Genomic DNA, 15,840 nt, shown 5'->3' with positions numbered 1-15,840 from the left:
CTCAGGTTAAAACCTTGTTCAGCTACAATTATTTAGAATTCCCCTCAGTACAGTCAAATTCATAGTTTGATAGTTTGGAGAGACTGGATGCTTTGAGAGAATATTTTTCCTTGCCTGCTGGGTTTGTAGCATGAAGGAAAGAAATCTGACTCTTCTGGAAAAAAACAAATGTACAGGTACAAACAACCTAGTGCAGAAAAAGACGAACTACATTGTATTCTTTCATGTGGGTTATTTTAATTATATAAAAGTACTGTATATTGCACAGAATACAGCCCGGAATGGCTTTGTCACTGTGCAGCATTATAGGAGAAGCTAAGCTTCGAAACAGACAAGTGCTTTTAATTCTACAAAAGTGAATTTGCTGCCTCCCGACTTTCGACCTTAAAAAATTATAAATATTTTTTATGTACATTAACCTATGAAAATATGATTTTTATTTTACCAAATCATTATTTTAATATGAAATTAGAAGGGCAGTGCTGCTTCTTGAGGGCCACATACACCACAGAATCACAGTGCTTTCAGGGAAGAGGTGGGGCCTTGCTTAGAAGTAGTGCCACATTAAGTTGTGGTGACTGTGGTGCCACTGCCCAGTTTCATGATCATCTGCTGGCAGTCGTGAAGAGTCCTTTTGTCGCCAATCTTTTCCAGTGTGTGGGCGGCCTCAGCCAGCATACCGACTCGCTGGCCTGGTGCAGACAAGAAGCTCGGTGGAAGATAGCGGCATGCAAGTAGGAGGGCTTCAGCGTGCTCCCGTCGTCCAGGGTGTGTCTCAGTCTCGCCTTACAATGAACAAAAAATAAAGAAATAAGCTGCTGGTCAGAGGAGAATGAAAATCAATGTAATCAACTGGCTAATTACTAAACTCTCCTTTGATGAGCTGTCAGTGTGGCAGAAAGGCACAGTCGATAACAGCTTCTATTTCCACTGTACACTGAACCTCCAAATAACTGACATAATAACCTCAGTGCATCTGGGCTAGAAGTGGAGAAAATGCTCCCACCCAGGCTTCCCATTAACCATTAACTGTCTGGTGTGATCATGTTACCTACTATACAGTTTCGCAACATTCATCAGATTACCCCATTTAAAACAGCCATTTCAGCAAAGTGCAGTAGGACTACTAACTCTTCTTACTAAAGTCAGGGCAAACAGCACTGAGCACCCATCAGAAAGTCAACAGCTAAAACCAGAGTTTCAAATACCCGAAGGTCCACTTACCTAACAGACGGAACATTTGCCTCAAACAAAAAGCTAAAGCTCACTCCAGTATACTTTTCTAACAAGAAAATATTAAAAACCAAAATGTATCCATTTAAGAAGGTTTAAGTCAGGTAGTTTCAAAGCAGTGCATAACAAGCAGATTCAAAGACTATTGCAAAAGATCTGTTTCAGAAAGATAGCGACTCACCACCTTTGGGAATCGGATTTGTGACCCGCCTCCTGAGACTGCGATCTAATAGTTGGTGAGTACGGGTTGGACTGGCTCCTGCCATTAACCTGGCTGTTGCCTCATGCAGGAACACCTTAAAAAAAAATAAAATATGACACATTAAATGCATGTTATCCACCTCCCTATTCTACCCCATCCTGTTTTCTCCTTCACAAACTGTTACTATGCTAAGGTTAAAACTTGGTACACCAGCTGTGATTTCCACATTTCACCCTCGCCCTGTCACCAGAAAATTCACCTTTGCACTCCTTTGTTCTGAAGCCTTAACCCACAATAACCATTTCCAGCTAAGACTTTAAATTGTGTCCTCCCTCGTGAAAGCCAGTAAGCCTTGTGCTAAGTCACTGAGTTCCTCCTGGTTTCCTGGACCTTCTACACTATCCACAACACTACTAACCTTTGTGTCATCTGCAAACTTACAAACACATCCTTCCACTTCCTCATTCAAGCCATTTATAAAAATCACAAAGAGCAGGGATCCCTCAACAGATCTCTACGGACCATCACTGATCATCAATCTCCAGGCAGGACACACCCCATCTACCACCACCACACTCTGCCTTCTGCAGGCAAGCCAGGTTTCCCCGGATCCCATGCTTCCTGACTTTCTGAATGAGCTCCTGGTCGAACACCTTACATATACATCCGCATCCCCTCACAATACATAAAAACTAGTGAGCTCCCCGGTCAGCTGAAAAAGATCACTGTGGACATTACCCACCCAGCAAACTGTCTTTTCCAAATGCTCCGCTCTGGAATGCACTATAGAGCTATTAAAACAAACACTTCATGCCATCTTAACAGTTTCTTTCCCCAGGCAGTTGAATGGCCACAACGGCCTCTCCGGGTCCCACCAATGGTATAATTGTTCATCCTTTACATCTTTCTTATGATTGCAAGACACTGCTGAATATTAAAAACACCAGGTACTGCAGATCTACTTCACTAGCGAGTTGCTGGATAATGGTGGAGTTGTGCAGTTTAGGCTTGTAATTTACCGGGTCGTCGCCTGCTGCACCAAAACCAGGGAAGAAGGCATTGGAGACGGTGCTTAAGCTCTCCTTACATAGTTCAGATGCACTCCCTCCCTCCAAGCCCCTGCAGCTTCCCAGCAATCAATCAATGAAACCTCTATCACAATATATCCATCCTCAGATAGGGAGACCAGACCAAACATATTTCATCAGGTACAGTCTCACTAGAGCTCCATTTATTGCATTAATCTTGTGTACAATTCTGTTATAATGAAGGCCATCATACTGTTTAACTTAATTGCTTGTTGTACCTGAATGTTAAGTGAGCTGATTCCAAGGACACCCTGGTTCCACTAAATTCCAGCAATTTTCAATTTTTCTTCCATTTAAAAAAATGTTCACCATTGAATTTTTTTCCTAATTATTCCATAGATAATCATTGTCATTAAATTCTGTCTGCCATTTGCCTAGCATGTCTATAACTCCTTGGTTATTCTCCTCACAATCCACACTGTTACCCAGGCTTAATATATTCAAATTTACTGATATTATCATCCTTGGTCCTCTCAACAAAATAGTTAATATAGATTGTGAACAACGAAAATCCCAGCATCAATTCCTACACACATAGTCTCCCAACCCAAAAACTACACATTTATCTCTACTGTTTCCTGTCTGTTAACCAACTCTTAACTCACACCAATATATTACACCTAAAGCCATTGCTGTAAACTTTATTAAATAACCTTCTGTGTTTTGACGTCTCAAGTGTCTTCAGAAGATTCAGATGCATCACATTCACTGCTTTCCATTCATCTACTCTGAAAGTTACAGCCTAATCAATCACTAGCACATTTGTTAAACAGGGTTTTACTTCCATAAATCAATGACTCTATTCTTGATGCCAATTTAAACTAAATGGCCTCCTCTTATGCATCATCCATGACCCTCCATATTCATGTATCTGTCTAAAAACCTCTTAAATTCTATGAAATGCCTCATTCCACTTCTACCCGTGATTAACCTATCTAGGCACTTAGCACTCTCTGCATAAAAAAACTTCTCTAGTGAATGACACTTCGACCCTGGGCAAAAGAATCTGTCTGCCTGCCTACTTATAGAAACATAGAAAACCTACCGCACAATACAGGCCCTTCGGCCCACAAAGTTGTGCCGAACATGTTCCTGCCTTAGAAATTACTAGGCTTACCCATAGCCCTCTATGTTTCTAAGTTCCATGTACCTATCCAAAAGACTCTTAAAAGACCCTATCTTATCTGCCTCCACCATCGTTGCCGGCAGTCCATTCCACACACTCACCATTCTCTGCGTAAAAAACTTACCCCTAACATCTCCTCTGTATCTACTCCCCAGCACCTTAAACCTGTGTCCTCTTGTGGCAACCATTTCAGCCCTAGGAAAAAGCTTCTGACTATCCACACAATCAATGCCTCTCAAACAACAGGAATTCTGCAGATGCTGGAAATTCAAGCAACACACATCAAAGTTGCTGGTGAACACAGCAGGCCAGGCAGCATCTCTAGGAAGAGGTACAGTCGATGTTTCAGGCCCAGACCCTTCGTCAGGACTAACTGAAGGAAAAGTTAGTAAGAGATTTGAAAGTGTGAGGGGGAGGGAGAGATCCAAAATGATAGGAGAAGACAGGAGGGGGCGGGATGGAGCCAAGAGCAGGACAGGTGATTGGCAAAAGGGATATGAGAGGATCAAGGGACAGGAGGCCCAGGGAGAATCAATGCCTCTCATCATCTTATACACTTGTATCAGGTCACCTCTCATCCTCTGTCGCTCTAAGGAGAAAAGGCCAAGTTCACTCAACCTGTTTACATAAGGCATGCTCCCCAATCCAGGCAACATCCTTGTAAATCTCCTCTGCACCCTTTCTATGGCTTCCACATCCTTCCTGTAGTGAGCACAGTACTTCAAGTGGGGTCTGATCAGGGTCCTATATAGCTGTAACATTACCTCTTGGCTCCTAAATTCAATGCCTCTCATAATTTTAAAAACTTCCTTCGGTCTCCTTTCCCGCTGGTGTTGCAGAGCAGTGGTCCCCAACCTCTGGGCTGTGGACCAATACCGGGCTGCGAAAATGCAGGGGTGCAGCGGTAGCCGGAACGCACCCAGCACATCTTTAAGAAAAAAGCCAAAATAAACAAGCTAATTAATTAGGTGCTGCCCGGCACATAAATGTTGGTCTGGATCAGAGGCAATTGCCGATTTCACTTGCTGTACGCGATGTTCACTCCTCTTTCCAAGGTGCTGGAGCCTTTAACTGTTCCATTGTTTGGTCTATTTAAACAGCAGCCCAGACAGGCTGAAAAGTCAGGGCTGTCAGGATTGAGGTGATATGTTGAATCTACACAAACTCCTAATAAAGTATAGGCACCGCCATGCTTTCTTTGTAATGACAGTTACGTGCTGGTCCCAGGACAGATCCTCTGACACTTTTCAGAGAGAGAAACGTCGATCCTTAATGCTGACGAATTTAAAGTTATTGACCCTCTTCACCTCAGTTCCTCTAATGAAGACTGGCTTCTGGGCAGCACCTTTTTAATTAGCTTGTTTATTTCGGCTTTTTTCTTAAAGATGTGCTGGGTGCGCTCCGGCTACCACTGCACCCCCACATGCTTTGCGGCCCAGAGTTTGGGGACCACTGTTCTAGGGAGAACAACCCAAGTTTGTCCAACCTCACACCTTCTAACCTAGTCAGCATCCTGGTAAAGCTCTGATGCATCCTCTCTACATCCTTTCTACAAAGGGATGGACAGAAGTGTCCATGCATGCAATTGTGTGGAATGACCATGCACCATGGCTTCCATACTCACTCTATCAATGAAGGCAAGCAAGCCACATGCCTTCTTTCCCACCTATCTCCTTGTGTAGCCACGTTCAGTGAACTATGGACCTGGACCCAAGATCCCTCCGTATCTCATCACTCTTAAGGGACCAACCATTAACTGGCAGAATGATACAGTGCCTGTAGGGTGTGGCAAGGAGTAGAATCTAGTGGAGGGAAAGGGTCAATTGATGGGAACGTGTGGAAAATAGATCATGGCAATAAAATGGGACTGCTCCATGATAGAGGGCCACAATGTGCTCCTATGCCATAAGATGCTGATTCCCTTGATGTTCTTGTTCTTGAGAACTCATTATGAGCTTAAATGAAGGGCCAGTATATTTATTTCTGGTGATATCTGCTGAAGGAGATACTGGGAGATTAACCTTTCTCTTTAATCAGAGCTACGTCTTAGAAAACCACTTGAACAGGTGAATGGGACATAAATTTAATACTTCATTCAGACTTCCTTGAGGTTATATTCACCATATTTGAATGTTATTTCACAAATTACAGATGTGATTAGTGAAGGCTTCCTGTGATGTTTTTCCTACGATCGTCCCTTCTTCTGTATGCAGTATTTATCTACCATTAGTTTTTCTAGCCACAGTATCGTGGCTCAAGATTTGGAGTTCAGTCAGAAGATGGTATTACTCACACTCCAGATATCACTACTGAGTTAGCAATGGTTTTATTTCATTTGTGGTATTACCCAAAGGCAAATGCACCCAGTTCCACCAGCTGCACTGGTGCTTCCCCCCTCTCAGTCTATCACCTCACAACTTACCCTACGGAGAGCAGGTCTGAAAGTCTGGGATAGCTTTCTGAGACTACTCAGGTCCTGCTGAAAGCCTCTCAGCTCAAGTGGAGATGCCTGATGCATGGCACTCGTTGTCTGACTCCCAGTGAACTGTTGCTGCCATACACTGGTCCTGGTGACAAGCAGAAGATCACACAGCAACATCTGCACAGCCTGAAAAGATAACAGATAACCTGAGATAGACTTGCTTCTAAGGGTCAATGAAGCAACAGACTTCCCACTAACCAATTACAGGTTTCCCCCGCTATCCGAAAGTAGAGCGTTCCTATGAAACTTTTCGTAAGCCGAAATGGCATAAAGCAAAGAAGCAATTACCATTAATTTATATGGGAAAAATTTTTGAGCGTTCCCAGACCCAAAAAATAACCTACTAAATCACACCAAAAAACACATAAAACCTAAAATCACACTAACATATAGTAATAGCAGTAATGATATGATAAACGCAGTCTATATAATGTAGAAATAATGCATGTACAGTGTAGCTTTTTTCTCTCTGCGTGTAAATAGTACAAATGGTGGAAACAGGCAAGTTCAACGCACGCACAATGTCTTTATTTTGTTCACCAGATCGAAACACTTAATTACGTCCAGTTTTACGCTAAGCGTAACACCGTTACGAGCTCTTTTAGGCTTTTCTGATACCATAGGACACATCTTGCTAATGGATGTATAAAATAAATCAAGATAAAGCACAGATGCTCACAGTCACAGTTCAAAGCTATGGCAGCTTGATGCCGGGAGTAGTTCCCGGGGAAGGAGCTTGGTGGCACCACTCTCACTGCTCCGGGTGTGCGCTGCCTCTATAACGGCTCGCTGCAAAACAAACGCTGAACATCGCTTTTCGCCTTTTCTCGTAAAAGGGAAAATCCTCTTTGGATTTCTTTCGGTTAGTGAAAACAGGTACTAATGTAGGTCTTCCATAAAAGCAAAGTGGCGTAAAGCAAACTTTTGAAAAGCGGGGGAAACCTGTACTTTAACATGTTTCTTTATAATAACTGGCTCCATTTGCTCAGATTTTTAAAAAATGTACTCAAAATTTCATCTAGTTTATTTTAATGTAACTATTTTCAGTGTGGCTCAAATTCCACAGACATAAACCTTTGACGTACAGGTGATCCCCAGCGTTACGAAGTGTGTGGGTGGTGTTAGTCCTAGAAAACAGTCCAAATAGTGATTTTCTGTAAAGCAAAGCAGTGCACATGTACCAAGAACTGCGAGTAAAAAAAAATTATTTACATTTTTAAAATTTGATTTCAGTGAAAGCATATTTTATTTCATATCTCAAACCTGTGATTTGTGAATTCTGTCAGAGTAAATTTCCATTACCTGAACAGCTGTAATGCAAGCATCACCCATTTAAGTTTTCCAAATTAATCAGCTGTTAATTAGGTGAAAAAAGGAAGTCAGGGTGACAGATTGTTTTAAAAAATATAAAACATAGAGACACAAGTACAAACAAAAAGTAGGAAGAGATTAAAAAACAGCAGAAATAAGCTATTCAAAACGGTGCACTCAATCACAACGCTTTGGTCAGCTGCGATGTTACAATTTTTGGAGTTTTTCCTCTCAGATGGTGTCAGGGTCTGGCTCTGTATTGCACTGCAGGTGCATTGCACTTCACGTACACATGCAATGCAACTACAATGCACCACAGCTGCAGCCACTCATCCAGCAGGGTTGGTGAAGCAAGAGAGGTACAAAATGTTCTGACCACTGCCAAACAATTCTTTTACTGTATCCTTTAATTGTTCCAGAAACTTGCAGGGATGAAAAGGTATTCCCCACTTTTGATCAGCTGATGTGTACTGGAGCAAAATAGATCAGGAAATTCCCAGGGCCACTCCCTGGTCCACCGGCAATGGCATTGGAATGGTACTGCCTGCTTCAGTGATCTTCAAATGCAATCATGGATCACACCCAGTGATCACTTCTAGTTATTCACGAGTCGGACAAGATGAAGATATGCTGTGATAATTGATGTAAGATTTAAAAGCCTGGTGATGCTTCCTTATTATCCCTGGATCGTAACCATGAACAGTGTGTCAAGAGAGGCAACAGTTCTGTAGAATCAAAGCTTATAATAACCCATACTTGCAGCAGGCAGGGCCCAGGTTCAAGAGGCAGGAATGACTTGAGGTTTGGACAATATTGGCCAGATTGAAAAGGTCAGGTGTTGGAGTCAAAGGGCAAAGGACAGACTGGTTCAGCTTGCTTCTCTGCGAGGTTTACACATCTCTGCGCTGAACTGAGGCTCTGGCTTGCAACTTTGATGAAAATGTAATCCAATGTTCACTAGACTTCAAGAAATGTCAGTAACTGCCTAGACATCTTATCCCACACACTAAGGTTCACTGCTCTATAATTCCCTGCCAGACTTTTCAAATCCTTGCTGGAATCCTTACAATCACCCGAGACAATATGTAACTAGAATAAAGTCGTACCACAAAATAGAATGGTGAGGATAAAAGCTCAAGTGCGCAGCAAGTGAAACAAAATGGCATGGGATGACAGATGCCTAAAACTGAACTATGGAGTATGAGAATCCCAGAGGCTTTTTAAAGCAACAAGACTTGCCAGACTCATTCTTAAATAGCATAGAGCAATAATTCATGCTTGATATGGATATTCAACATCGCCATCTCCACATTGACATCTCCCACTGAAATTTGATTTCATACCGCATCCTCCCCATCAATTCATTTCCCTCCTTCCATCTCCTTATGAAAACATTCTATTTTAATTAGCCAGAGAAAACATATTTGAAAATTTGAAATAAAATTGGATAAGTCACCGGGACCGGATGAGATGTACCCCAGGCTACTGTGGGAGGGAAGGGAGGAGATTGCTGAGCCTCTGACAATGATCTTTGCATCATCAATGGGGACGGGAGAGGTTCTGGAGGATTGGAGGGTTGCGGATGTTGTTCCCTTATTCAAGAAAGGGAGTAGAGATAGCCCAGGAAATTATGGACCAGTGAGTCTTACTTCAGTTGTTGGTAAGTTGATGGAGAAGATCCTGAGAGGCAGGATTTATGAACATTTGAAGAGGCATAATATGATTAGGAATAGTCAGCATGGTTTTGTCAAAGGCAGGTCGTGCCTTACAAGTATGGATTTCAGCAAGGCATTTGACAAGGTACCCCATGCAAGGCTTATTGAGAAAGCATGGGATCCAAGGAGACATTGCTTTGTGGTTCCGGAATTGGCTTGCCAACAGAAGGCAAAGATGGTTGTAGATGGGTCATATTCTGCATGGAGATCGGTCACCAGTAGTGTGCCTCAGGGATCTGTTCTGGGACCCCTACTCTTCGTGATTTTTATAAATGACCTGGATGAGGAAGTGGAGGAATGATAAATTTGCTGATGATACAAAGGTTGGGGATGTTGTGGATAGTGTGGAGGGCTGTCAAGAGGTTACAGTGGGACATTGATAGGATGCAAAACTGGGCTGAGAAGTGGCAGACGGAGTTCAACCCAGATAAGTGTGAGGTGGTTCATTTTGGTAGGTCAAATATGATGGCAGAATATAGTATTAATGGTAAGACTCTTGGCAGTGTGGAGGATCAGAGGGATCTTGGGGTCCGAGTCCTTACAGCACTCAAAGCTACTACGCAGGTTGACTCTGTGATTAAGAAGGCATACAGTGTATTGGCCTTCATCAATCGTGGGATTGAGTTTAAGAGCCGAGAGGTAATGTTGCAGCTATATAGGACCCTGGCCAGACCCCACTTGGAGTACTGTGCTCATTTCTGGTCGCCTCACTACAGGAAGGATGTGGAAACCATAGAAAGATGCAGAGGAGATTTACAAGGATGTTGCCTGGATTGGGGAGCATGCCTTATAAGAATAGGTTGAATGAACTCGGCCTTTCCTCCTTGGAGTGACAGAGGATGAGAGGTGACCTGATAGAGGTGTATAAGATGATGAGAGGCATTGATCGTGTGGATAGTCAGAGGCTTTTTCCCAGGGCTGAAATCACTAATACAAGAGGGCACAGTTTTAAGGTGCTTGGAAGTAGGTACAGAGATGTCGGGTAAGTTTTTTAATGTAGAGAGTGGCAAGTGCTTGGAATGGGCTGCCAGCAACGGTGGTGGAGGCGGATACGATAGGGTCTTTTAAGAGACTACAGGATAGGTACATGGAGCTTAGAAAAATAAGAGGACTATGGGTAACCCTAGGTAATTTCTAAGGTAAGGACATGTTCAGCACAGCTTTGTAGGCTGAAGGGCCTGTATTGTGCTGTAGGTTTTCTGTTTCTAAAGCAAGCGCAGGATATTAGGGCTCAAATATTTTATTCTGCAAGTGTTTCCTCCCCCATTAAACACTTTTAACACATTCCTCCCTAAACTCATCAACACACTAAAAGCATTCACCTCTTAAAACCAACTGCAAGCTGATTAAACTGAAAGGTGATGAGCAAAGGCTGCAATGCCTCGCAGCAGGGAGCAGGGAAGATTACAAGGCTGAGTCACACTTGAATAATCTCTGATACCACTTGGCAGTTATCCTGCCAGCAGCTTTTGCAATTTAGGAATAAAAGTACATCCCCCTCCCCCATCCACATTCACAAATAAATCATGAAAAAGAAAAATGTTAACTATTTATTCACTTTTAAGGAGGTCATTCTGAATTTTTGAGTCAAATCGCTTAATTAGAGATAGAGCTGATGAGTACATCTCATTTCTCATAGAATATATGGGGAGCAAACATCACGGTTTCCCTTAATGGTAACTTCTGTTCATCATAATAGACAGCATCAGTAGTGGGATCAGACTACACTTAGTAGTTTTTCTAATTTTACTGTACTCAACCATCTGACACATGTTAGGGGCCAGAGGTTCCCTTCTCTCCATACCTTATCAATACTGTTGCTGGTGGAGGATGCCATATTGAGACTGTCCCTCAGGTACCCACTGGCCTTTTCACAGTGCAAGAGGCTCATCTGGCTGCCATCCTGCTTACCCAAAATGGCACGCACAGCCTTGAATGCAAACAGCGCTGCTCTTGGCAACTGGCTCCTGCAAGAAGAGAGCATTTAAAAGTCAGGTGAGGTGGCAAAACAAGCACTAATGCACATAAACTGCTAGAAACTGCATTTCATTTACCTTTCCATCTGGTGTGAGCAGTCCACAAAAGACGTACATATTAAATCCTCAAATGCTTAATTCTCTATCTTGAACAAGATTCAAACTCCATAACTAAATAACCTGATGCCTCTCACTGTTAAATGGGAAATGTTTCCAATCAAAGATCTTTCGTTCCCACTAGCTATTATTTCACCCCGTATTTCATTTTTTTCTCTAATTTCTTACGTAAAAGGATCTCAGTAGTTACATTTCTTGAGAATACCAGGTACATGAAGGCCAAATTGCAAATTGTCAAACTTCAACAAATGCACAACAGATCCTGGGCATTCTGTGAGAAGCAAATAGCCTAACTCTAATTCTCATATAATGAGAAAAGCACAAGTCAAGAGTGTAGATTCATACGAATGTGCAGGAGAGAAATGAGCCCTTTTAGCCCACCTCATCCGTGATACCTGGACCTGCTAATCCAATCTGCTCTTTCGTTAGGCTTGTTTCTCTCTATGCTTTTTGCTATCCAAGTACATGTCCAAATGTCTTTTAAACTTTGCAACTGTATACCTCTCTACTAGCTCTTTTGGCAGCTCATTCAAGATATTCACAACCCTTTATGAGAAAACTTATCCCTCAGATCTTGGATCCAGTTTCCTAACTCTCTTGTGCTTTAATCTGGACCAGCCTACCATATGGGACCTTGACGAAATTCTTTGTAAATTTAATATAAACCACATTTACTGCTCTGCTTTCATTAATTTTCTTTGTAATTGAAGAATCTCACTGTTCCATTTGCTTTATTATCTGCCACCTACAATTCACCAAGGTTTTTTTGCTAGGATGTACTCTTGGGCCCTCAGAAGGATAAGGGCAACAGGTGCAAGGCAATAGCAAACTACCCTTCTGTTTTGACTAGAAATCCATTGCAATTCCTGGGTGTGCTCTGAGAACTTCCTAGCACAGCACAAGTACCACAAAGAATGCTGATGTCCACAAAGACTTTATACCACCAACTTAACAAAGGAGCAATTAAAAGCTAAGAATCAGATGCTGCAATAGAGCTCAGAACTCAAGTCCACTTCTTTGTTAAATAAGACTGACTGATTTTTGGCTTGTATCTGTGCTGCAACATCCCCGTATTCTTTGTGCCCAGAAATAATTAATAATTAATCTCAATCTTGATCATACACAGCCCTGTGAGGCAGGGAATTCTAAGGATTCTCCCTAGCTGAAAGAGGAGATCACTTGGCATTTAGCCTGGAAAGGTCTGACAAAATCTTGTCATCCAATTGAGAATACCCATCATTCTTCTAAATACAGGCTAAATACTCCATATTGCCAGCAGCGGTGGGCGTTGGTGGTGGTGGTTCCTAGAAAACGGTTCTTTTTGAGATTTTTTACAATAGTGGCACGCAGCAAAAAAATAAGAGTTGACAAAAAGTGTACAGTATTATTTTTCATTTACTCCCCACCCTTCCCCCTCCACTACACTGAGAAAAAATTATTGCGTACCTCAAATATTTGGGTAGAGATTTGCAAGTTATGGTGAATTTCTATAACCCAACCTGACTGCATCAGTCTTTCCTCAGATCATCCCAGGAATTAACTTAATGGATTAATGTTGCACCCACACCAAGGCATGTGTGAGGCAGAGGAAATAAATCCTGGCCTTATTAAACACACCCATGTCCTGTGAATAAACAAAGCAGAAACAAGGTCTTGATGTCCCTCTGCAAAGTGTTCCGCTATCTAGAAAACTGACCATATTCTGAACAGAAAACCGAAGGGAAATCTCCAGTGGCCTTCCCCACCGCTTCCCAAAAACCTCAACTCAATGTGAAAACGTTAAACAATCTCAACATTAACACTGCAACTCCAGCACTAGATGAAATATTAACATAGGATTATAAATTTACTCAGTGGTATGAATTTGCGCATGTGTTTATACACTTATTTGAGTCAGTGGCTTTGGCATCACACATGTTTGCACTGATACTAGACCTTACAGTTTTGGAGCCATTAATCAAAATACCACTTTAAAAGCAATTAACAATCTGAGGGAAGAACTTTGCATGTCGAGAGGCATCCGTGCAAATAAAGGAATTGCCAATTTTTTTGGGTTAAAACTTTCTGTATCAACCCAAAACAATGACAATTCCTCTGTTCCCTCAACTGGTGTTCCACCAGATTGTAGTTTCAGATTCCAGCACCTGTAGTCTCTTGAATTTCCAATTTATCAGTTTTGCTAACCTTATAATACTCAGGGTTAAAATAACATGGTTCAAGATACATTGAATGCATACACTACAGAAGAGGTTCTCTGGAGAGAATTTGGGCAATAGCACTTACTCAGTTGTGTGCAGAAGCTTTGGCATGCATTCCACCACAGGATACAGACGTTCTGCTGCCTCGTCATCACCACACAACCAGTTGATGGCAACAACAATCACGGAAGCCCACCACTTTGCTACTGGATCAGTACCTATGCATAAAATAGTAAAAAGCATAAAAATCATACATATGGGAAGGTGAAAGATTTATTACAGCTTGTCCAGATTTGTGAGATCTCAGGGAAGCAATGACTGTCATCCACGTTCTGACTTGACACGTGTCTCCTGCTTGTCAAAGAAGACACCAGGAGTAGTGACTGATATCACGAAGGATCAAACAGCCTCCCACACTGACTGTCAAGGATCACAGATAAAGCACAGCTTCTTGGCAAAGCCAAAGAGATCACTGGCACTGTTACGAATTAACTGTCCTAATACACAAGCAAAATCCTGTATATACCGGAAACCGAGAATAAAAACACAAAGTGGCCTGTCAGGCAGCACCTGTGGCCGGGAGAACAGAAGTGGTGAAACTGGTCAAATACGTTTCATCAGAACTGTCCCTAGTGGATGAAATACTGCAGGTTTAGGAGGTGAGGACATGGGTTAGGAGGTGGAACCACCCAGCAGATTGTGATGAATAGATCTGGAAACCATGAAGCCAAGCAGATGGGAGCAGTTGGACCAGGACCTTTGAACAAAGAGTTCACTGTCTGGTGTGAACACTCTCCACCAAAGGAATAACTACAAAAACTAAGACTGGAAAGGATCAACACATTATCTTTCAGTGTAAAAGGAAGTTGTTCAGCCCACTGAGCCTATGCCAACTCTTAGAGCAATCCCATTCCCCCACTCATTTTCAGCTAACGGCACAGCAGCGTAACAGTTGGCGCCGGCGATCAACAATCGGGGTTCAATTCCTGAGCTGTCTGTAAGGAGTTTGTACACTCTCCTCATGATTGCATAAGTTTTCTCTGGGTGCTCCAGTTTCTCTGGGCGTACAGATTAGTGCCAGCGAGTTCTGGGCATGCTATGTTGGTGTTAGAAATGTGGCAACACTTGCAGGCTGCCAAGCACAATCTTCACTGATTTGACGCAAACGTGCATTTCATTGTATGTTCCAATATATAAGTGACAAGTCAATCTAATTTTTGTGTTTATTCTCGGTCACATGCTCATCAATTACACTGAATTCTCCTGCCAACCACCTACACTAGCAGTAACTTGCAGCAGTGAATTAACTTACAGGTATGTGATAAGGATATAAGAGGGAATTTGAGCACCCAAGGGGAAAACTACACTGTCAAAGGCAGAAAATGCAAACAGCACACTTACTGCCAGAGGTCAGAATCAAATCCTGGACACTGAGTTGTGCCACAGAAGCACTATCTGCTACAACACTGTGTCACCCTATTCCACCGCCAAGACATTTCGGACATGGAATTCACTGACATGCAGAGAAGGTCTGATCAACCAAGACCATAATGTGTATGCATAGGGAGAGGTGTCCAAAGGTAAGTGTCAAGTTTGGAAGGAGAAATATAATCAGGAAAAAGTAAAGGAAAGAGAGATTTAGGCATGTGTTTACATTCAAGGATTATTGTGGTTTGTAATCTGTGAAACCTGAAAAGGTAATAATAAATTACATCATCAAATGAAGTGAAGGTTGAAGTGTAACTGCAGATCATGTCAACTATGAGGACTGAGCTTGACAGCTGGAGAAAGAGGCCAAAAGCTTGCAGTAAATATGGTTCTCAGACGAAAAACTGACTAGTCAGGGTTAGATCCAAATTTAAAACACAATTGTTTCATTAAAAATATCACTGATCTTAAACATTAGCTCCATATTTCTATCCTGATTTTCAATAGTGGAATAAATGAAATCCTAATCTGAGTGATACAATAGCTAAGAAGCATAATAAGAATAAACAGGGGCCAACCGGTGACAGTCGCCATACTCGAGCCAATAGCGAAGGTTTGTGTGGTGACGGCAGCAGCGTCGGAACAACTATTCAGCAGCTGTAAGTACTCAAGAGCATCTGAGAACTCTCTGCAACAGAAAATTAATAAAAGGACAATAGGCATCTGTAATATTCTTCAAGATCACAATTTAATACATTTGCAGGATTGCTTAATTATTGCATAATAGACTTAACAGCTCAACTTCTATAATACAGAAAATTAGATATTATAATAAATGAAAAATGCCAGGAATCAAAACAATGCACAGTTCCCTTCAATACTCTTTTCCTCCACTGTATCCCAGACTGAATAACAAATAAACCACATGATACCTTATTTACAAGTTCTGAAAGCAGAACTCCCT

At 42.0% G+C, this 15,840-nt stretch overlaps 1 protein-coding gene across 2 annotated transcripts in view; it reads right to left on the bottom strand.

Moving 5' to 3' along the window:
- Positions 1–231: 231 nt before the first annotated feature.
- The window catches only part of srebf1 (sterol regulatory element binding transcription factor 1), a 66,166-nt gene continuing 50,557 nt past the window's right edge, over positions 232–15,840 (bottom strand). The window contains exons 14-19 of one of the 2 annotated variants that reach the window (XM_063058626.1): positions 15,455–15,564; positions 13,534–13,666; positions 10,962–11,124; positions 6,072–6,257; positions 1,418–1,529; positions 232–785 (exon numbers count right to left, since the gene is read on the bottom strand). In XM_063058626.1, coding sequence (XP_062914696.1) covers positions 565–785; positions 1,418–1,529; positions 6,072–6,257; positions 10,962–11,124; positions 13,534–13,666; positions 15,455–15,564 — 925 coding nt within the window. In that variant the 3' untranslated portion in view covers positions 232–564. Of the gene's footprint in view, positions 786–1,414; positions 1,530–6,071; positions 6,258–10,961; positions 11,125–13,533; positions 13,667–15,454; positions 15,565–15,840 lie in introns of both variants that reach the window. The other variant, XM_063058625.1, reaches the window with a different exon arrangement.

This window comes from Mobula hypostoma, chromosome 9 (assembly GCF_963921235.1).
Source record: "Mobula hypostoma chromosome 9, sMobHyp1.1, whole genome shotgun sequence".
NCBI lineage: Eukaryota > Metazoa > Chordata > Chondrichthyes > Myliobatiformes > Myliobatidae > Mobula > Mobula hypostoma.
The sequence above is the reverse complement of the archived record's forward strand: the minus strand, read 5'-3'. Positions and strand labels throughout refer to the sequence as shown.